The sequence below is a fragment of the Strix uralensis genome, chromosome 3 (genome assembly GCF_047716275.1).
Source record: "Strix uralensis isolate ZFMK-TIS-50842 chromosome 3, bStrUra1, whole genome shotgun sequence".
NCBI classification, from domain to species: domain Eukaryota; kingdom Metazoa; phylum Chordata; class Aves; order Strigiformes; family Strigidae; genus Strix; species Strix uralensis.
The window spans coordinates 69,273,287-69,296,369 of record NC_133974.1 but is presented as its reverse complement, the minus strand read 5'-3'; the positions used below and the strand labels follow the sequence as shown (position 1 = coordinate 69,296,369).

Genomic DNA, 23,083 nt, shown 5'->3' with positions numbered 1-23,083 from the left:
TGAATGTTGTGGTTTTCTCTACATATAAAGTATAATTCTGCCATATTAACAAAGTAGAACTGTGCTTGGTTTACCTGTGTATAAATAGGCCTACACTTTCTGCTAGAAATTACAGCAAATTTTCTCTCATCTGAGCACATTTGTGTACCTGTGCCTACCTCATCAAGCCATTCCTTATGGTGAGCACTGGACAAAACTAGCACTTCATCCTGTGCAGTCTCAACAGGGAATTGTGAGGGAATCCTGCAATATCGGGGGGGGGGGGGAAGCAGCGCACTTTTATGTTAAGGAACACTACTTTTTAACACCTAGTCAACCTAAAATGTGCCTCGTGCCTTTTGCCCACGACCGGCGGGACGGCGCTGCCAGGGCCCGGTCGCTCCGCGAAGCCCGCGGGCCTCACCCAGTGCACGACGGAGCTGTGTCTGCGGGAGTCGCCTCCCGCCGCCGGCAGCCGCGGCCGCCCCGAGAGGAGAGCAGGTCCGGCCGGCGCGGGGGACCCAGCCGGCCGCTCCCCACAGGAGGCGGGAAGGAGCGCGGCCTCTCCCCGGGCACCGCGGGGCAGCCGCCGCCGCCTGCCACGCGGGCGCAGAAAGCCATGTCGGCCCCTCACGGCGTGTCGCTGCCGGCCGCCCCGGCTCTCCTCCCCTCACGCAGTGCGGCCGCGACGGCGGAGCGAGGGCCCGCTGGGCGTTGCGGCGGGCTGGCCGGCGAGCTTCCCCTCGGCCGCCGCGGCCCGGACGCGCCGCCGAGGGGTTGGGGAGCGGCGCCGCCGGGCCGGGCCGGGCCGGGCCGAGGCCCACAGCACCCTCGCCGGGAGCGGCAACGCGGCGCGGCTGTTGCGGGCGGTCGCGGCCGCCGCTCCACCTCCTCCCGCGGGCAGGGCGGGTGGCGGCGCCCCGCCGGCGGCTTGTACCTGTCCCGGAGGAGGAGGAGCTGCAGCGCGGGAGCCAGAGGGACAAAGTTAACTCTGGAAAGTTTACAGGGCGCTGTGGGTGGGGAGAGAAAGGCGGAGAGGAAAGGGGAAGGTCGCTCCCGCCCCGCTGGCCGCAGCCGGGGACTCCGCGCGGAGAAGGCAGCAGCCCTGCCGCGGGGGACGGGGAGAAGCGGCAGCCGCCAACTCTCCGCTGCCTTCACCGCTGGGCCGCCCCCTCACAGGCACTCGGAGGGCTCCTGAGGTGACCGGCGCCCGGGAAGGGCACACGCCCGTCCTCCTTGCCCGCCTCCCTGGGCGTCCTCGCCGCCGGGGAGCAGCGGGCTACCAGGATCGGGGACCCCGCGCTCGGAGGAGCTCCCGCGGGGGCGCGGGGCTGCTGGCGGCCCCCCGAGCGCCGGGCTCCGTGCGCTTGAGGAGACGGCGGCTCCTTCGCCACCCGCGCTGGGGGTCGCCACCGCCCCTTCGCCGGCACCCCCCCTGCTCTTTCCTCCCTGCGACCAGCGGCCCCCATGGCTCTGAGCAAAGGGCTGCGGCTGCTCTGGAAGCAGGAGCCGGGGCCGAGCGCCCTGCTGGAGGCGCGCACCCGCCACGACTGCCTGCTGCTGGAGGCCGGCACCGTGGCGGCGCTCAGTAAGTGCCCCGGGTTGGCCGGGCCGGGCGGCTTCCCGCGCGGTGCCTGTGGGGGGGGCTGTGGCGTGGGGAGGTGGCGTGTCTGTGGGTACGCGCCCGGGGCCTGCGGGGGGTGCCCAGGAGGTTTGGGGCACTTTCCCCTGTGGCGCGGAGAGAGGGAGGGGAGAGCGCAGACCGGGGCCCGGGGAGCACAGACCTGGGCCATAGGGAACTAGCTCACCTCGCCTTAGACCCCGGCCTCCAGCTCGGCCCTCCAGGTGTGCCCGCTTACTGCCGTTTGGGGGTGACCCCCGGTGCCCTGCCGTGCGCGGAGGGCTGGCCAGCATCTCCTCCCCGTGCGACGCCAGGCCTGATCCGTATCTGACCGACTCTTTCTCTGCTCGGGATGCCTTTCGCCTCCTCGCCAGCACCTGGGTGGAAGAAGCAAGGAGAGGCCACCCACCTGCCTGGTGGCTGCGGGGTGTCGGCACAGGGCACCTTTGCTGTGCAGGCCTTGTATGTGCAGCCTTGTGTGAGCCTTACTGACTGCAGAGGAAGGTCCAGCTAAAGGGATGAGGCCCACTGCCTCTTGAAGAAATTTCTGTTCAGCTACAGCGGGTGCTAACGACCAGCGTAGGCATCCAGTTCACAGCAGAGATTGTTTCGGGTGACTGACTTGAGATTCATGTCCCGTAGAGAAAACCCGGCTTCTTGCTGTGGTGCCATACATTGCCCTTGTGGTTTGCACTGTATATGGTTACTTGGGTGTCTGGCTCTTACTGGAGGAGCTCCAGGCTCACCAGGGGCAGTGGAAGTCGTGAACGTGCTCAGGGTTGTCTCATCTTGTGTTTTGATACTTCCCACCCATGAGTTAATGCAATGCTAATGTTGAGGCAGACAAAGAAAAGTGAGGCAACTGAGAATGTAAGGTGCAAAAAGTAATGCAGGGAAACACGTTGTGCTTGTGCTGTGTTCTTAAGTTTTTAGCATGTAACAGTAGGAGTCCATATTCAAGCAGCTCAGAGGAAATGGGGAAGACTTAAACTGTGAACTCCTTGTAGTAAGAACTGTATGTATGTTGTGTTTTGTACAAAGTCATAATGTCAGCTCAGGATCTGAGCTGAATCTTCCATGATATATGGTGGCAAGACATCCAGACTAAAATGCCTAATTTTCAGGTCTTGGGAATTTTATGAATGAAGAAAGCCAAAGAGGTCTTCAGGTGACAGCTGATTTTCACAAGAATAGTTCTGATAGTGAAAAAATTTTCAACTGTTGTGATAAAGATCTCTTATTGCCACACTGTGGTTTTGGTTTGTGTTTGGGGTTTTTGTTGTTGTGGTGGAGTTTTTTAAATTTTATTTGATGGGAATTTTGTATTGTGTGAGGCTTCAGGGGTTCAGTTTCTTGTTAAAGTCATTGGTAATAGTGGACATTAACATGTTACATTTTTATAGGTTTTTTTGTGTCAGTTTTCTATGGACTGACAGAGTGAAAAGTCTGGTAGTACTGAGCAGCATTTTATGGACTTTCAGTGATTCAAAAACCTGAAACCAAAAACCTTAAAGCTTGTCAGTAGGTTTTGGTCTGTATTTTGTTATTCTGAAACAAATCTAAAGCAGCTCCACTGCCTAAAGCCAATGTGCACGAATAAATTGAGAGACCAGTATTCATCTAGCAACCCCGAGCCATATGACCAGTAGTTGTTGGGAAGATTATTTGCGATCTCTGTAATTAAGGGTATCATCAATTTACTACAGATTTTACTCCCCCAGTGTTGCTGTCCCCCATTTGAATTGCTATAGCTAAAAATGATTAGAGAATTTATATAGTCTCTTTTAAAATGTGTTAGAAGAATTTTGAAGTAGTGATCTGTATAGCGGCTAATGTAAAAGCCTGTTTGCCATGCCTTTTGAAAGTCCAGTGTCACCTCTTGAGGTAACTGTAATCATGCATGCGTTGGCATCCAGCCCACTCCATGTTAATAACTCTGTCATTTTATTTCATTTGGTTTCTCTTTTCCTGCCTGGGTTGGTTCCTATCTTGTAAGACAAGCTAGTGTAGCTAGTTGAGCCTGTTTAGTTTGTTTCTTCTGTTTTATGCAGCAAAAGACCAGAAAAGGAGGGAAAACCAGCAGTAGGTATTGTGATGTTAAATTTACAAGATCTGTGAAGAGGAAGCTCCACAGCCAGGGTGGTAACAGAAACATTAATTCTGTTTTGTTTGACAAGCCTTTAGGTTGTTACTAACCACAGAGCACTTCAGTGAAAGGTTAACACTTTGTATTATGTGTGGTTTCAGATATACTAGCCCTAGGATTGTGTTGATTTTGGCTTCTCTGTCTAATTTTCCATTTGTAAAATAAAGTTTAAAAAAAATTGCATGCCTGTGGTGACGAGGAATTATGCAACTGTGCCTTATGCAAACTTCCACACTAAATAAAAGCAGATACATATACCTGGAGCACTTAAGTTGTACAACAGTTTATGCAGTTTTGCAGTAGCATCCTCGTGACAATAGAACTGTAGAGAGGAATAATCATATAGGACAACGAAAGCCTGAGAGCAGATTTTAGTCATTGTTCATTATTCTTTTTTCCATAATTACCAAGTGTCTCTTAATCCTTGAACAGGCACGACATCTGCATTTTTTTGACAGTTTGATTGCTTCTATAATACCTTTGTACTAGAAAAAACTTAAATGTTAAATTTAACCTAATTCAAGTGGCAGAAGGGAGCGAGAATCATCCTAGAAGAAGTGGTGTTACAAAAAAGAAATCTGAAAAACCACACACTTGTATAAACTTGTCTATACAGGCCATAAACTTCTGTCAAACTCAATTAAAATAAACCCTTTCAAATATGTAAACCAAAAATTTGTTGCTGTCTTGTGAATGGATGACTTTATGCTTTTTCCTCTCTCAGTACGTTATAAAGATCATGATGACAATTTTAGCTGTAAATTGGTTATATTTCAGAATTTCTTTATTACATATAGATATTTGATACTTTTAAGTATTTGCACATTTGGTACCAGTAGTGGGAAGGTATTGTGGAGATCTCTAATTGTCTGAGATGTCAGCAATTTATAAAATGAGAACACTTGGGCTGTAACAGAAACCTAACCTAAGAAACTTTTGGAAAAATCAAGGAATCAAAAATTACAGTGGGAAATGTAGCTATATAACCCCAAACCCCTTAATCTGTACAGTGATGTAATATCAACAGAACATTTTTATGTTCCATCATAAATTAAATACTGTTTTTGAAGATGGGAGCTTTTCTGCTTCTTCTCATGATGTCACTGTAGGGTGGAGGGTAAAACTCACTGTTTTGAATTTAACAGCATATTTTGCAAGAGGCTTTTTTTGCCACTGGCAACCCTGAAACTTCAGTCATCTCCAGAAGAATGGGTGACAGCCTGAAACAATTCTTCCAGGAATTCTCTGAACTAGAACATCAATAATTGGATTCTATGGAAGAAACTTAGTGTCATGAAGGATGAAGAAAAATTGTCATTGATTTAGAAGTTTTTGCTTATACGAGAAGTATAGATACAAACACTGTTCCTACTTTTAACACATTACAGTTTTTAATGGTTTATAGATGAAGTGACGTGCACAAGGCAGTTCTGAACTGCTGTCGAGGCAGTCACTGAACTAAACTAAGGCTATAGTGCTGAAAATGTAGTTATTTAACTTTATTAGAGCAGGTAATCTCAGTGAAATGATGTCAAAAGGAGTGCTCTGCTACTGAAATTCAGCATAAAAATATGCTTTTGCAAGGGCAGAGCCAAAGAGTGCACAGAATTTTGGTTTTTTTGTTAAGCACTTTGATTCCGCCATTACTTTTATTAAAGGATGTTACAACATCTGTTACAGCAGACCCTAAAATGACCATGGTGTTTTGAAAATACTGAAATTTAAAGCTGATACAATGCATGTTTTTGCAAATATGGCTGAAGTTTTTCCTCCAGACTCACCCACAGATCTGGGAAGTAAGCCTTCATTAGAGACAAATTTATATAGAGTTAAGGGGTGTGTACACTCTGCAGAGCAGCTTTGTGCCTCCTCTGCAGCTTCAGTTGCAGGTATGTGTGTGGTTCTCTCATGCGACTGAGTGAAATCAGGGTATAGTCTTGCAGGGGGAGGGATGCAAAACCAGGAAGTGGCAATTATTTACCTGCGTATCTTTTTGTACAGTATGTAGTTTCTGTGCTGTACATACATTCACTGTTTACAATTAGCTTTAATTTTGTATTTAGGTGGATAACTATGCCACTGAGTGAGGTAAGGAAATCAAACACCAATACTTCCGTAAACGTATTGTGAATGTATTTCTAAGCACTGTACACTATAAACAATGAGCCCTACAGCATGACTCTTTTTTACTGTTATGCCAGGATATTTATATAGCCAATCTCCCTATTCTATCTGTATTCCTAAAACTTGTTTAAATTTAAAAAAAATCAAATAATCCAATTACAAATTTTTATGAAGTTTTCTGTAGTTTAGAGATGGTCCACTTTTTCCATTTGTGGATCCCTACAAAACTTGTAGTGGGAGTAATCTATGTAGCAGAAGCCTTGCTTTTCTTGGTCACGCTGACAATGGGCACTTGTAAACTGTGGTTCTTCAGGCTGAAATTCACTGCTATAGGTTATAGGAACAAGGGTGTGTTACAGTTCCTTTGCTGTTGTTGAAATGGAAATTGAGTACACTGAAGAGGGAAGATGTATTGATATAAACGTAGAGTGTAGATTACAAGACTCGTTATCTATGCTAGGGAACTGTTAGTGGTTGTGAGGTATAAATTCTGCTTGGTGGTTTAGTCTGTAGTGACTACAAGTTTCTATGTTAATATATGTAATATGACAGGAACCGCATAAAGATAATGGTCAAGCCCCAGAGACTTCTCGTTCATCTTTTATGTTCCTGACTGCTTGCAGACCACACCACTGGCCAGTAAAACCTGGGGGTTTTATGAGTCCATTCTTCTTTGGTTGTGAGTGAAAATATTCATATATACACATGCAGCTATGAAAACATAATCCCACCCTAGAAACAGAATGTTTTCAATCTGATACAGGAAGCCAGTGAAGTGATCTTTCCAAAATGCCACTTTCTTGATTTGTTTGTTCTGTTTTCAACCAGAAATACCACTTTCTAGAAAACTGGTAAATATTGCTTAACGTTTTGAATTTCCAGACAGTCTTAACTGTAACTCTGACCACAGACAAGTCTTCCCAGCTCTGTGTTGCTTGACCTGTATTTCAGAATACAATATGACTTGTATAGTGCCTCTGTAGCTCGGTTGAATGTGAACAGGAAGATTTTAGTGATGAAAGATAATGAAAATACAACAAAGTGCTTTAGGCCTGTCTGAGGATGACAGAAAACAATTTGGATGACAGAAAACAATTTGGAGGCAAGTTAATTATCTAAACTCATATAATACCAGGCATTGAACATATTTCTAGGTAAGATGCTGGTGGTAGTATGTGTATTTTTTTTCCTCACATGTTTTTGGTTTTTTGTGTATGAAATTTCTGTTTGATTATAGATCTGCTCTTTCTGGCGAAAATTCACATCTCTTCCTCCAAAGTGCTGAATGACACAAATAAAGGAAATAAGTTACTAAGACCCCATCACATCAAACCTAGGTTTCTAAAAGGACTTAGAAGTGCTTCAGAATATACATCTATAGTGGTACCTGCAGCTAAGCAGGTGTCTAAATACTTCCAGAATCAGGCTTAAGAAAGAGGGTAGAGCCAGAGTCTGTAACCTGATCCCAGACTCTTTTCTTCAGGAGCTCTTGAATGTTGGACTTGGAGCTACTGGTACCCTTCTGGCCTCTTCCTCTGGTTGCTGACCATTCTGGGCACCATATGTTTGAGAGATGTGTTGGTTCCTGCTGAAGTCTGGGGGATCAGCCCTAAGGAAGGGTTGAACAAAGGAAACTGCGTACGTCTAGCCAGTTCCTGCTAAATCGAATTTGCAGCTTTTACAAGCAGGAAGTCACACTTGGATAGGCCATGTGGTATATGTACTTAGAGGTCTTTTTGTGGTGTTTTTCTTTGGTTCTGAAATATTTTATGCATGGAAAAAGATCATTTTTAGTTGAGTTTATTGTAGCTTAGTTTCATTGAATTATTGTGTGCCTCTTGTTAGCTCAAAATTTTAACCTTTGGAAAACATGCCAACCTTATATATAATTTGTGTCAGGAGATTTTACATAATTGATATTAAGAAAAATGCTTGAGGAATTCGAACAATGTGCAGGTCTGTAAAGCTGTTATGAACACAACACTGTTGTGGCAATTATTGCAGAGGGGTGGATACTCAATTACATGCTTAGTGGAAGGAAAGATTACTAAAAATATTAATGGAAAGCTTTAGTGAAGTTTGGTATTTACTATGTGTATTCTTTAGTAGTTACTAAGTAGTTATCCAATGCTCTATGTATTTGCAAACTCAACTTGTTCTCTAAGTAGAAAACCTTTTCGTGAGTTTCATCAACTTCTGTAGCAGTATAGTGCATTAACTATATATGTATGTATGCATGTATGTATCTCAAGCTGTCTGGCTTGAAGGAGGAAGGATTTTACATGTGAGCAGAGTTTAGTTAAACATCCAGTCCTTGTCCTAGGTTTTCAAGCAGACCGCTTGCACTGCCTCTGCATTTCAGAGTTTCTATGAAAGCTGTTGCAGAATAAAAACCGTGACTTTGGAACATTTAATAGAGAATGGAATTAATTTTCATGTTACAGATTAGAAAGGTGCTATGTCTTTGGACACATCTAGCTGTCAAATGTTGTTGCTAAAACAGTATTTTCCATATTGTTGAAACTTGTCAGATATAGTTTATATTTTCCATGTTCACCAACAGTCCTTTAGAGTTTTGTTGTAACTTTTCCCTTTAACTCTCTTCATCCAGCAAAGGCAGTAGCACATCAGGTAGTTTTGTTCTCTGTCTAGTCATGCTCTGATTCTGGCTCTTGTGTCCTAGCACCATCTGCGAATACTCTAGGAGATGTTTCAGACCAGGTTTTGATTACAGTTATTTGAGATTTCAATAAAAAGTTTTAAAGATTCATAAAGATTTCTTTTCAACAATAAGATTCGAACTTGGCTCGAGCCCTCTGCAATAATGTCCTTTTAAAGTCACATTTCAGTCATCCTTTTTATGTATTGCTTTTTATAATGGTTGTTGGGGTTTCCTCCTCGTTATCCCTCACTCCCTTCTAAAAAACAAAAAATTTGTCTGGGGTGTGTCAGAATCCAGCTGGGACCTCCCAGTGCTGGAGGGGTGCTGCCTGTATCCTCACTTGCACACTGGCAGGGCATGGAGCGAGACAGCGCCGTGGTGGCTGGGGGCTGTGAGGCATGAGGGAGTCCTCCCCTCAGTCATGAGGCCCTTACAGAGGGGGTTCAGCATGTGGGAGCTGCTGCCTGACCTGCTGCCTGAGGCCCCTGCCCTGGCCCACACAAAATGGCAGTGGTCACAGTGCATCTCAGGAGTTTGTGTGACACCAAGGAGTATAATGGGACAGGAGTCTTCCGATTCCATCAATATCTGTAACAAGTAAATTTATTTTTTTTTCCACACAAATTTGGTCTGTATGCACTAACATATTCTGGCCTCTCCGTTAGCATGACCCACAGGCATAGATGTATCTGACTGGCGTGTTCCTTCCCTCTTGGACTATCCACAGGTGAGGTCTTAGGGCATGCTGTATCTTTAGAGTGCATGGAAGTGTCAAGGAAAGATCACTTTGCTGCTTTTTTGGTTTCCGAGTCTAAATTGTTTCAGGGAACAAAATGAACCCTAGGATAAATAACAGAACCTGCCATGTGATAGAAGCTACTGGCAAGCTGTTAGCCAAAAAGAGTGGCAACGCAGCCCAGAGTTGTCCTGGAGCTTTGTGTTCAGAGCCTGCTCCTCCCTTCGGGCAGCTCTGCTGGAACTGATGCCCTGACGGATGCTACTCTGCAGACAACTGTTCTGTCAAATGGCCTGCCCAGAACGATGGCATATTTCTGTACCACTGCTGGCAAAGCGCAGCTATGTGTCTGTGTGTTTGGAAAAGTCCCGTGCCAGAGGCTGATGTGTGTGTGATGCTGCTGGCTTGACCTGGGGAACTTCGGTGGCTTCCGTATGTGCTTCTAGCTGTTAGCGACATGAATTGTGTGTTGCTTATTTCCACGCTGAAATAAATTTCATTCTTTTGGATCATTCTCTTACCAGACACTTTAATAGCCAGCTTTCCAACCTGTAATTCTGTTTTGAAGAGTATCACCGTGCTTTCAAGGTGCCTTTTAAGTGCTTTCAGGCTGTGCCTAGCCTGCAAGTTTGCAAGCTCCTGCATCAGTTTGAGATCTGAATTTCTTGCTGTTTCTGTCACTCGGTATTTCTTCCTAAAGGTGGAAAACCTGGAGCAAGAATTTTGTTTATGGTTTTTCCTTTATGTTTTAAAGGGAATGAGGATAAACTTTTAAGGCAGAGAACAGATCTAAGAAAAAAGTCAGTATGTTGTTGATGCTCTTGTCTACTTAGTGAAGATGGCACGGAAAGTGAAACATCGCTTTTTTAAACCTCTTCTAATACATAAGGAAGGCTTGACAGGGACTCTTTTAAAAAATGAAACACTGTAATAGTCTATCTAAACTATTTTTGATGAAGTTTTTTCAGAAGTGATGGAGAACTGAGCTTCCAGAGTCTCAGCTCCTGAGAGGTGCTGTTACTGAGTATTTAAATTGTTTCTGTCCAGAGGTTTACGCAGTAAAAATCCCTTTATCCTCTTTCTGTTGCTTATGTTTTGCTTCACTGGTGTGTGTGGTATCAACATTTTAGTAGCTTCTCCTGATTCAGTGTTTCTAGGAAAGCAGAACAGATTTTTTGAAAGCCTGATAGCAAAAATAAAATTAAGAAAAAATTAACAAGTCTTCCTTATGTGTCATGGGTGCAAAAATTGAGACAAACGTGTTTTGATTTCCTTCGGGGGTTGCCTCTGCTAAGGAATTTTGCAAGTGGAACTGTTGTTCCTTTCACTTCAAAATGTCAGTGATATACGGGATATTTATTTGTTTTTCATGCTTCTAGCTGAGCTGCTTGCCTCTTGAGGTTTATAAAGAGAAGCCTGTTTCTTTCTTTTCTGTTCTATCATCCATTGCAGGCAGTTCAGCTTGTCCTTTATATGCCCAGAAGTTTCAGACTTTTTTAATTGCTGAATTTATTGGGAACATAGAATTGTAAAGTATTAGCTAACCTTTAAAAGTACCATGTTGCTGTTTATCCATGGTTTGAGAAGAAAATGGACATTTAAGGGTCGCAGCCTGTTTTCCTCATTCAGGAGGCTAACCTTACTTCTCATTGGGAAATATATACAAAACTCAGACTTATTCAGGAAGTACTTTGGTTTTACTTTAAAGTAGCTAGTGACAAGTTTGGGCCAGTTCTGGCTTAATACCTAAATGTTCAGTTTGTGCCCATTGAAGTCAATTGTTGCAGAACTACACAAATCTAACATCAGCATCTGACCCTTTATTTACTTATTTTTAATCAGCTAAATCTTACTTCACTAAAATATGTTTAATTCCTCTTGAAATCAACACCTGATGTGTCTACATCAAATTATGTTATCTTGCATAAAAAAATTCCAATTCTGTCTGAAATTAGACTGTGAGAGTCTGGAAGCAGAAACCATCTCTTTTTGCACATCAAGAAAAGGTATTTTAGCTTATGGACAGACAAATTATTATTTTTGTTCTTATTTTAGAATGGTGTAAAGTTTACATGTGCTTGTATCTTCCTTTACTTATTCTGAAACTGATGTGGCGTCTGTACCATAGAATAAGAACACCGCTAACAATTAATGTTGATTGGAAAGGTAGTGTGTGCCCTTTCTTTTGGGGTTGTGTGTGGAGAGGCTACGTATTTCTGTCCCGTCACTTTTTAATCACTGTATTCTTACAGCATTTTAACCCTATCTTTGTACTGTAGTTTACTGAGTGAAATCAACTGGGAAGCATTGGTGTAGGCAATAGCAATCTGAAAATTTTATAAAGACTGGAAAACTAAGGTTTGCTGCCTTTCATTTTGTTTCTCAGCTCCAGAAGAAAAGGATACAATTAAAGGACAGTATGAAAAACTCATGGATGCTTATGGCTGCTTAGGAGAGCTTCAGCTTAAATGTGGTAAGTGACCATCTGTATGACTGAGACTATAAAATACCCAGACAATGCTACAAGACAACAACAAGTGGCTGAAGTTGTCTAATTCCTTAACTTGTGAAAGCTAATTGCACCTTGTTATGTACAGTCTGGAAAAGATCTGTTTCTTTTTCTGTGCTGTGCCAAAAGCATATCACTAAATGATAGTCTAAGAGTTTTGGGTTTTTTTCTCACTTTTGTTTTGTCTAACATTCTTAGCTGCCTGAAGATAATTACCTTTTTTTTCCCCCATCACATTTGTCCAAGGCAAGCTATGATTTCTTGCTTTTTTTTTGAAGAATCATGTTTAATCACTGATTAATCATGGTCATCTGAGCCTGCAGTACTACTGATTGCCAGTCCTTGCTATAATGCCCAGCTGCCTTTAATTGGGTAATTCACATGGATAAGGATTTGCAGAAACAGGCCTTTAACTTCAACTAATATAATAAGGAATATTTATTGTCATTGATGTAGATTTCTGTACAGTTTGGGAATCTTGATTTAGCAAAGGACTTGCTATTACAATGCCTCCAGGAATGTTAATGGAAATAGCATGTTTAAGGAAAAGAACTGCAGTCATTGATTTGAAGGTAATAGTACCTTACACAGCAGGCTTCAAATTCACTGATGAAAAAGATGCATTAAAACAAAAAGCACAATATGCCTTGTTCCCATGGCGGTCTTACAGTAAGCCTTAATTTTGACTTGAAGGCATGACAAGACTGTTTTCCATATAACTTGATGCTTGGTCAGGGAATCCGCCAAAGGCAGTGGTAATGTAAGCACTGGTCTATTTAGACCAGTAGATATAAGTGTATCATTTTATAGCCCACTTACCATTTTATGGCTTGAGTAATATGACTTGAGATTGATCTGAAGAGGTGACTGCAATCTGAAAGATTTCTGTGTCATAATTTAAAACTGTAGGCCTATCTAGTCTTTTAAAATGAATGTCAGCTTTTTGCTTGTTTTGTTTCTTGCTGAGTTGATTAGGCATTTCTATGGAGATTAATATCAATTTGTTAATGTAATTAAAAAAGGAGAGCTCGTGATTAGTTTTTCTTGGCACTTGGACCTGTTTTTCTTCATAAGAGTCTAATGAATTTGTTGTAATAGTAAAGGAATGTAGCTATTGAATTTAAGCTCTTCAAGCTACAGATGAGGGTAGTTTCTTGTATGTGATGGGAACTAAATAAATTTGGCTTTAGCCTTCATATTAAAAGGTGAATGATTTCAAATGGGGTGTGAAATATTCTCAGCCTTATTTTTTCTCATTTCTCCTTTTATTTCTGTGTTTCCCATGTCCTTATTTCTTTTTGAACAACACCTACTTAACTTCAGTGCCTTAAAGCGTGAGGTTTTTCCTCTCTGAGCTTTGTCACTGCACCTCTCTCTTGTTCTAGCATTACAAGTCCTGGTATAGGACTTCCTTTGGAAGGGATTGTTAAAAATTTTATTGGTAATTGGATAAAAAAGTTAACTACTGGGGGCAAATTTCTAATTGTGATTGAGTGAAAAGTCAGGAGGGTCATGCTATAATGGTAAGCAAACATTTTCTGTTGCTGGACATGTTTAAAAAGCAAAGATGGTCACATGCCTGCTGTCTCACCCTTCAGGAGGTAGCCCAGGTTTATTTCACAGTCTCAGTTATCTTCCATCTTACATATAAATAAGTTTCATCCCTTTATCTGTTGCTTACATAAAAGATTTAACACTAGAAAGGAATGCAATGTAACTTTTTTTCTTTTTTATATAATGTATTTTAGCAGCTGCAAACAAGGGCGTAATTGGCCAGCTCTTCACTGAGCATCTGTGATCACATAGACTTTGTTCAGGAGTATCAGTATTTTTTTCTTACTACTGGAAACCTGCAGACCATAAGTACTAAATTAACTGAAAATATTTGTGAAAGTACATTCCACTGGGATATTAAAAGAGTATATTTATAGAGCTGAAGGGGAGACTTTTTTCAAGACATGAAAGATGTCTCTGAGCACTTTAATTAATCTGTAAATATCACTTCTTAGGAATCCAAATAAATCACATTGTATGCCTGCCAAAGTAGATAGTGCTTTTCACAAGAAAGTAGACGAAATATGTGAAACTGACTCACAAAGTTAAATGTTTCCCACCAGTAATAACGTTCACTTCTATGTACTTATGTCTGTTAACATGACTCACTAAGTTCTTCTGCTTTCTTTTGTGAGATGGATGGCAACAGAATGAATTGTACAGTGTTTCTGAGCTGTATCTCAGCCAAGATTTTACTGCCAAAGAAGATCTAGCAGTGACAAATACATCTTAAGCAGACTGTTAAAAGAGCTGGCTTTGCAGTGTTTGGTTTAGACACTGAAGTCAGGAAGGGGTGCATATATAAGGTATTATTTAGACACCATCACCATGTAGGTTGTTTAGTTTAATACAGCTGCTGTATTTGGGGAGGCATAATTAATTAATTTGACTGTGTATATATTCTCACTCTTGTACATACAAAATGTGTAGTTGAAAGGAAGAAGTTTCAAAGGCAAAAAGGACAACTAAGTACCTGTTTTCTATTCCTTTTGAACATTTTCTAATAATGTAATTGTATTTAGAAGGGGGAGAAGGAGTATCTTTGAGACTAAAGCTGTAGTTTGGAAAACCTTGGTTCTTTTCATAATTCTGCTATAGATTTCCTTAGAGATTTTCAGCTAGATGGTTAGAATCTGTTCCTCTACTGTGTTCTGTTGCTAATTTTGAAGGCAGATGAGAGGCAAAAATACCTTGCAAATTGTTTTTCAGTGGACTATGAAGTGAAGTGGAGGTATGTGTGGAGTGGAGATGGAACAGTCTGAGGGAATATAAGACAATGGCATGACTGTGTTGGAACGGAGAAAGAGCAAAAACTGAAGCGGATTCATTTTTAAAAGGAAAAGGCAGTCCTGAGTTAAGTATTTACAGCTAAGAAGGACAAAGTAAGAATTGAATATTGCCTCCATTTCACTGCAGCTCATAATAGGCAGCACTGAAGTCATCCCATAAACTTCAGGGGAAACAATTGTCTTGAGTCATGTAGGCAGGTTAAATACAGAAACTGCAGCTTATTATTGTAGGGTGTGACGTACCAGAACTGCGTTTCCTGTTCAACTTGGATTAAGGCAGTTGGTTTCACAAGAGCTTTTGAAAAAATGGATGTAAGTTATTCTTGTCTTGTTTCTCTGCCAAATATTCTCCATCCTCTGTCTCCCTTGTGCAACCTGATAAAAGGGCATTCAGCACATATCGCTGTGAGCAAAACATTTCTTAGATTTATTTCAGAGTATTCTTTACAGACAGTTGTGGTGATTTATAGCTGTAATGGGGCAAAATAATGCTCTTGGTCACAATGCATGAACATATACCCATCTGTCTGAGATCAAAATTTGGTCCATATAAGCTTTGAAAGAATTTTTCTTTCTTTAGTACTGTAGATTGGTCTTGCTTTTTCATAGATGTGTTGCTGTAGAAAGCATGACCAGTAAGGAACACTTCACTTCTTGCTCTAAAATTATTTCAGAGATTTCTTTAAATCATTCCAGATTGCATCCAAAGGAAATGAGGGACATTTCTACCATTGTGATCTTCAATTGCAGTTCTTATGTTCCTAAATCACTTTCACTATGTGTAAAGTTTAGAAAGCCTAATATGAAGCAGGATTGTACATTAGACCAGTTGTAAAAGTTAAAGGAAGTAAAAGAAAATATTTTTGTTTTCCAAGGTGGGGGGCCTGGTAAATAGTCTACAGCTGATGTGGTTGTTGGTACACAGTGAAGTGTAAGAGCCAGACCTGGAGCCTTGATCACTTCCAGGAAAAAGTTTTCCATTTTTTTTGGTTGCTTGTTGTTGGCCTTAGTGCTGGCCTCATTCATCATGCACTTTGCAGCTGTCAGCTGAATATAAGTCCTTTCTGCTGCTGTAATGCATGTGAAATCAAGGGAAAACTACCATATGTTTTCCTCCCAGTGTACTTCCATTAATTACTTTTTTTATAAGAACTCTTGGGCTCCTGTTTCAAGAAATAAGACTGGAGTTTGGCCTGTCCCCTACTCCAGACCTGCAGAGAGCTCCTGAGAACAGGGACCCTCCGTAGACTGGCTGCAGTGGTAGTACTGGCAGGGCCACTGACTTTAGGGAATTGATTTAGTGTTAATTCTCCCTTTGATCTTGAGGATGCACAGCCAGCATTTTAAAACTCAGCTTCCTGACTTATTTGAGCTTACACTTAAGGGGTGACTGCTCATTTTATGGCTTTAGTATTCTTTTTTTCCATGTTGCTGTTGATGTTTTGGACAGAAAAAACGTAAATACCTTGAATACTGTTTAGCTCCTTTCAAAGGTTGTAACCCATAATATGCTTCCTGATGATGCTGCCAGGTGGATTTGACTGGATTATCTGATGTATTTTTGTTGTGATTGGTGTTAGTCTGGTACTTAAGTGCTACCTGCATAAAAACAGTTTCACTGGAAACTTAAAAGGAACAGTATTTTTAATATAATTACAGAATTGGAAATGGTAGTGAGCTGCAGTTTTGAAAAGTTCAGGCTGCAGGGATTAATGGAATAGTCTTGATTGTTTTAAGGGGAAATACCTTGTAGCTTTAAGGAATGTTTGAGTGTTTCAATTTGATCTATTGCATTGAAGTTGTGGTATTTTCACAGTTTGCTCAGTAAAACCAATGTAATTTAAAAAAATCCTCTCTTTCTTGTGCCTTGGCCTCACAAATCCACCTACCGTAGGAAATTCCATGTTATGTTGATAGCAGGATTTTTGTGTTGTTTTTGTCTTGTTTTGTTTGGTTTTTTTTCCTTTTTTTTGGGGGGGTGGGTGAGTAAACCCAGGAATGCAACTTCTTGCATTCTTTTGTGAGATTTACTGGATAATAAAAATGAATTGTTTAGGAACTAGAAGAGTTTTTCAGTAAATTCTTGTCAGCTAAAAATGTTATTTTCGTTTTAGTGAATGAACAATTATGAAATAACTTAGTATCTGCAATCTTTAGAAATGGAGAAAGTTGATTTTATTTTGCTTTTTATAAAAATCACTTGCTCCAGTAGCAGCATCCATCCTGACTGAAGCAATTTAAGCAATTTCTACCCTTAAATTTTAGTACATTTAGGTAGGGTTGTGGTTGATACAGCTGTTTTCATGTTAAGTATCTATTTTCAACAGGAAAGATTATGCCTTGTTGACATTTACATACCAGAAAAGAAACCACATTGACTGTTTAAAGTTTAAATTTAGAAGTAAATGGACAGATTTTTTTCCTTTAATATATCCATAATAATAATAATCAGACTTTCAGTGACTGGCAAATAAGCAGAGGCATTTTTCCTGTGGTAATGCTAGGTTTCTGCCATATTAGGTACTACTTGGATATGTAATGTTTTTGTTTTATTCCTTGGAATAACATTTTCAATCTGACAAAATGCCTAAGTGAAAGCATGAGTGGAGGTAGCACAGTTATCATTTCCATCACAAACTTGTCTGATGTAGTTGTCAATATATTTAAAAGCATTGGCAGCCTGGATTGAAGGGAAACAGCACGAGAAAAAAGATTTGGGATTGAAAGAAGAAATTTCCAGACATAAACTGATATTGCTGGCAAAGAAGGGAAGATGGGGAAAGCTTTGTTTCACTGTTTATAGCTGTATAGCTTAGTGGTGGGTAATTTCTTGGACCTTAATGAAGACCTAGTTAAAAGATGAATAGTGGAGTAGTGTTTTGGTAGCATTCATTTTGCTGTGGGAGGTTCTAAAAGGGTGAAAGGCTGTTGGGAGCCTTACCTCTGCTCAGGACCCCATGGCTACATTTTTGTGAATAAAAACAGGGCAGGGCACAGGCTTGAGCACTGTCAATAGGATATTGCGATTAGCTCCCTGTGCCAAGAGTGGCATGTGCATCAGGCAAGGATCTTCTTCCCGCAGTGGTAGCCTGCAGCTGATTCCCAGGAACACTGTCCAAATACCACCTGGGATGAAGGGGTTATCAGGATGGGGCTTGGGCCTTTTTTCCAAGGTGCAGAGTCAAGAGAGATCAGTGTTACACTGGGGCTGTAGTGTTGCACGGTTTCTGCATTCTGGCTGTTTTGTAGCATATCCAGAATGATTTAAGCAAATCAGAGAGGTTAGAGTTGATCTGAAGACCACCTCAGCTTGCAAAGCAGTCTAGGAGGACAAAGCGGCAGAGCAAGCTATCTTTATCATAGCTTGAATTTATTTGTCTCTTTTCTTCCTTTTTCTCCAATTTTCTGGGTTGTAAGCGTGAACTCCTTTGCCAGCGGGTCTCTGTTCAAAGGCATCATGAAAAGTTCATGAATGCTGCTCCATAATTTGGAGTACTGTAAAGAGACTTATTCTGTGTGTATAGAATCATAGAATGGTTTGGGTTGGGAGGGACCTTAAAGATCATCTAGTTCCAACCCCCCTGCCCACCCGTGGGCAGGGACACCTTCCACTAGACCAGGTTACTGAAAGCCCTGTCCAACCTGGCCTTGAACACTTCCAGGGAGGGGGCAGCCACAGCTTCTCTGGGTAACCTGTTCCAGTGTCTCACAACTCTCATTGTAAAAAAAATTTCTTCCTTGTATCCAATCCACATCTACCTTCTTTCAGTTTAAACCCATTGCCCCTTTTCCTGACACTACAGGCCCTGGTAAAAAGTCTCTCTCCATCTTTCTTATAAGCCCCCTTTATGTATTGAAAGGCCTCAATAAGGTCTCCCCAGAGCCATCTCTCTTCTCCAGGGTAAACAACCCCAACTCTTTCATGTGGGGTTACTGCACAGTGGCAGGAAAGAGTATTGCAGCTTCAGAAAGCCATCCATCTCCTGGTGCTTCAGGGACAAAGCAGTAGCTTCTTAGTTGCGATTACTATTTTTGAGCTCATTAGCTAGTGATTTGGGGGAGTAGAGATGCTGGACCTCTGCATGTGTAGATGTGTCTCCCATTTTGGGGATGAGTGAGTGGAGGGGAGTAAAAAGAGTCTAGAGTCTTTGTTAAGTGATAGCAAGTTTCTAGGTAAGGCAGAACTGTAGTTTTGATTGGCTTTTCTCTTGTGCTTTATTCCTACTCATTGCCGCCTTAAAGTAAAGAATTGCTTTGTTTAGATCCAGTTGTTTTCCAGTGGTTACAAGCTTCCTGAAGGACAGAACCACAGATAACAAGCCCACTATTACTAAATTTTTGTTCTTTCTGGCTGTTTTAATGTTGACTTTCTCATTCAATCTCTTCTGAACCCTCTAGGAAAGTTTAAGATCACTGAAGCCAGTGAAGGTGCTTTTATTCTTTGTCTCAGCATCCGAGCCATCCAGCTCTCTGAGTCTGTCACTAGTGGTTTTCTGTCCCTGAAGCTGACCGATAGTAAGGCATATTAATAGTGTTTCTATACCTTGCTTCCAAATTCTCATGAGTGAAGTTTACTTTTAGCTGATCCGTTTTGCATGTTTTCACCAAAGTCACAGAAGCTATTAGCTATCCTGAGAGACAGCTAACTCCTCCTGACCCCTTCCGGAGGGTACAGGACAGTATTTAGTGAAGTATGAACTATCATGGTGATAACTGATGTATCTCCTACTTTTAATCCTTTATAATTATGGACACTCACGTGCAAAGGAGGAATAAACTGTCAAGTTTTATGTATTTCTAACCCTTCACTATGGTGCCATCTACAAAAGTACAGAAGATGTCCTTCTTAAAAACACTCAAGAAGGAGAACACAGTATACCCTTGTTATAGAAAGAAATGTGATGAACAGGGCTTTTTAGTAAATACCACCTACACTGGCCTTTATGCAAAACTGAAGTCAGCAGAACAGAATGAATAAGATCTAATCTCCCACCTTGTCCTGCCATTCCAGTCCCACGTGCCTACACAAATATTCTGGCCCTGCTGAAAACCACCCCTAACTCAAGTTTCTGTAACCAGCCTGTGATCTGGAAGCAAGGACTTCTCTGCTCATATTTCAGAAAAAAATCCTGGTTGTTGCGTGGGAGTTGGTCTGCATTTTTGGATAGTGGGCCACCGTGGAGGGTTGAAGAGCGATCCTACAAAGTGTTCCCTTTTGCTGTCTGAAGCCATACTGTCCCAGATTTTCACTGTGCCCTTAGCTGATTAGCTTGCTCTTGGCAGGTCAGCTGTTGTTTCTGCTATGCTAGAGCAATAAATGTTGGCTCATTTCCATCTTTTCTTACTAACTGGAGTGAACAGGATGACATTGTCTCCATTAGAGGCCAATTTAAGTGAATCAGTTTCTTCCTAGAAAAAAGTGTTTTCAGAACAATTGTTCTACTGTTTCTTAATTACTTTTATCATTTCAGAGAGAATCAGCAGAGGTTGAAATTCTGCTTTGTAAGAGAGATCTGATTACAGTGGTGTTCTCAAGCTTCAAAATTTATCTTTTAGTTTTGGTGCCCTGAAGTTCAGCTGCTTCATAATTTTACACTTTGCTTCACAGCCACGAGAGCTGGAATTCTTTTAGTGATCACTGAGGTTGTCATCTAATCGTGTATATTCTTTTGTGGCATAAAAAGCAAAATCTCAAGAATTGGTAATATTGAAACTTTCTGAATGGCTGAACACACCCAGCTTCAGCTGAAACTAGTAAGAAATCTGAATGCTTCATATCTTTAAAATTCAGAAGTCAGTTGAAAAATTCATAGTGAAGAATACACGTTATCTCATAAATGACTGATCTTTTACCTTTCCCTTCAGTGAAATCCAATGAAAACTATATGTTCTGTAGGGTGGTGAAATTTGATTTTGAGTAGTGTCCCAACACCAAGCTCATTGTACTTCATAAAGTAGGTGGGAAAAACACACTCTAATGCAGCAAAGGATGGGAATGTGTAAGTATTGTAGAATATTATGCAATTGCACTCACCTGCGGTCAAAAGGAATTCAGAGATGTAAAGGAATGTAGTCGTGTGCTTCTCGTTTGCATTTACTTCCATCTGAAGCAAAGATGCTGGCCTCTGCTGGAGGCCTGTCAGCATTGCATGTGACAGGACTGATGCGAAACGGCATAGCCAGTGTCCACCTGTAACACTTTTGTAACTATCTATCACCTTCTAGGTAACACTCGGCTGCACTTTCTGGTCCTGGTGACAGGCTGTACGTCGGTGGGAAAAATCCTGGATGCTGAAGTTTACAAAATTACTGCAACAGATTTCTGTCCTCTCCAGGAAGAAACCAAGGAAGAGGAGCGCATTACTGCCTTGAAGAAAATACTGAACTCTGGGATGTTCTATTTCTCCTGGCCTAACGCAGGCTCAAACTTTGACCTGACTGTGCGGGCTCAGAAGCAGGGTGATAACCACTATGAATCTGGTAACTCGTTCTTCTGGTTAGTACTGCATGTTACACCAAAGTCTTCTATCATCCCCACCTGTATCTTACTGGTCAAACATTCTCAGAGGGAAATGAACATAGGCATTTCAGGTGCCCCTCTTTTCATTTCTTTGTCATGTCGTTTTACAGGGCATATAATCTTAGTGAATTCATGGTAAACCTAGGTCAAACAAGTAACTTCTTTTAAATTAAAATTAACCTGATAGTGAAATGCAATTCTAACGATGACATTTTTTGTTTTTAAGAAGGAAACACAAGATGTATTGCTCACAGTACAGAAACATGTCTCTACATGTCACGAATAGTTTCACCTGCAGTTCTTTTTCAATAATTTGCTTTAAAAGTTATCTAATAGAAACCTGCACTTGAACTGTTCATAAATCCCATCATCTGTATCTTCTGTTTCTTAAAAGTGTATGTGGTTTAAGTCTGTAGTTTAATGTTTCAATAACGTGCCCTAGTTTTTATGTTGAAAGCATCAATATGTTTACAGCTCAGTGTAAATGTATGGTGCACCGAAGGAAACTCCTGTGATAATACACTGCTGTGTACTTCTTACTTTCTTGTGCTTACAAAGCAAATAAAAAGTATTTATTGTTGTGGTAAGTATTGGTTGAGTGGAAAGGAAAACACACAATGCTGGGTTTTGTCTTCTCTAGGTGGATTCACCATTGATATAGTTCAGTTTGTTTGCTTTACAGGTTCTGTCAGAATGCCTGAATTCCTACACCCTCATTTTTGTCTTTTTAAACAAAAAGGTAGTCACACAGGAAGCACAGCTGTACTGAAAATAAACGAGGATTATATGATGTAGGTGGAAAAAAACTGGCAGAGTTAAATGTGGGTGGGCTGCTAAAATGTGTGATAAGTCTTGGGGCCCAAAGTAGGTGAATATTAAATAAGCAAAAATGTTCATAATGGATGATAAATAAACATGAGAGAGCACTTCATTCAGGCTAAATAATCTTTCTAGCTATGATGTGACTTTGACTGGTAAGATCTAGTGTTTTGAGTTTAACTCAGGAGAGAGATACATGAAACTTGCTTTCAACTGTGCTAATTATGCATCCCTCTGAAAAAGCTCACTAAGCATGTCAAGTCGGACACATGGCGCAAATTAGCTTTGTTCCAGTGATGAAAATCCTAAGGTGGCAGTATCCCTTAATAAAGAAACAACCTTTAAAGTAACTCTTTTTACCTGTACTGTCTCTTGAAACTTTCCTTCTTGGAAAAGAAGTATTTGAACTTTCCTTCTTTGCTGCTTCTGGCTAATGTAGAGTAGCCCTTGAAGAGGTTCCATTCTCTTATATGTTGTAGAACAGGGATGAACGGTGACAACATCACATTTAGGGGAAAAAGATGTTCCAAAGAAAATTTACCTTTAGGCAATCATGTGATATGGGAAATTTCAGACCAAACAATAGATTCTTGAGAAGAGTAAACAATGGGATAAATAGTTACATGATGAAAAGTGTCAGATGACCGTAGTTATATGCAACACAAACTGCCTGTTAAAAGAACTGCAACAATAAAAAAATTCTACTGGAATTTGTCTGAGTGAGGATTTCCTCTGTGAGTAGAGTTAGGAGAAGGAGGTGGAAGAGATACCAAAAATTACATTAGAATGCTTTTTCAGTTACATATTTAGTTTAAAAATGTAAGAATGACTTGCACCTCTTCCAGAGAAATGCTGTACTCTAGAAGAACAACTCTTCAGGGGTTTTGCTATATGTTGTAACTCTTGTGCAGATCTCCTGTTGAGCAATAAATAATCATAAAAGGGATTTTCTTGGCCCTTATGTGTGACTAAAGATACATTTTGAAAAATGAAACAAGGAAAACCATCATAATAGAAGAGACAAGCATCACTGTTAACTGACATGATAGGTTTCTTGGGTTGTTGATCTTAAAATAAATTGAAGGTTAAAACAGACATTCCTCTTAATTTTAGTAGCACTTTTT

At 41.2% G+C, this 23,083-nt stretch overlaps 1 protein-coding gene across 2 annotated transcripts in view; it reads left to right on the top strand.

Annotated features, from left to right (window-relative positions):
• Positions 1 to 1,061: 1,061 nt before the first annotated feature.
• The window catches only part of SYNJ2 (synaptojanin 2), a 68,360-nt gene continuing 46,338 nt past the window's right edge, over positions 1,062 to 23,083 (top strand). For both annotated transcript variants that reach the window (XM_074862754.1, XM_074862753.1), the window contains exons 1-3: positions 1,062 to 1,567; positions 11,655 to 11,741; positions 20,846 to 21,116. In XM_074862754.1, the coding sequence (XP_074718855.1) occupies positions 1,447 to 1,567; positions 11,655 to 11,741; positions 20,846 to 21,116 (479 nt within the window). In that variant the 5' untranslated portion in view covers positions 1,062 to 1,446. The remainder of the gene's footprint in view (positions 1,568 to 11,654; positions 11,742 to 20,845; positions 21,117 to 23,083) is intronic.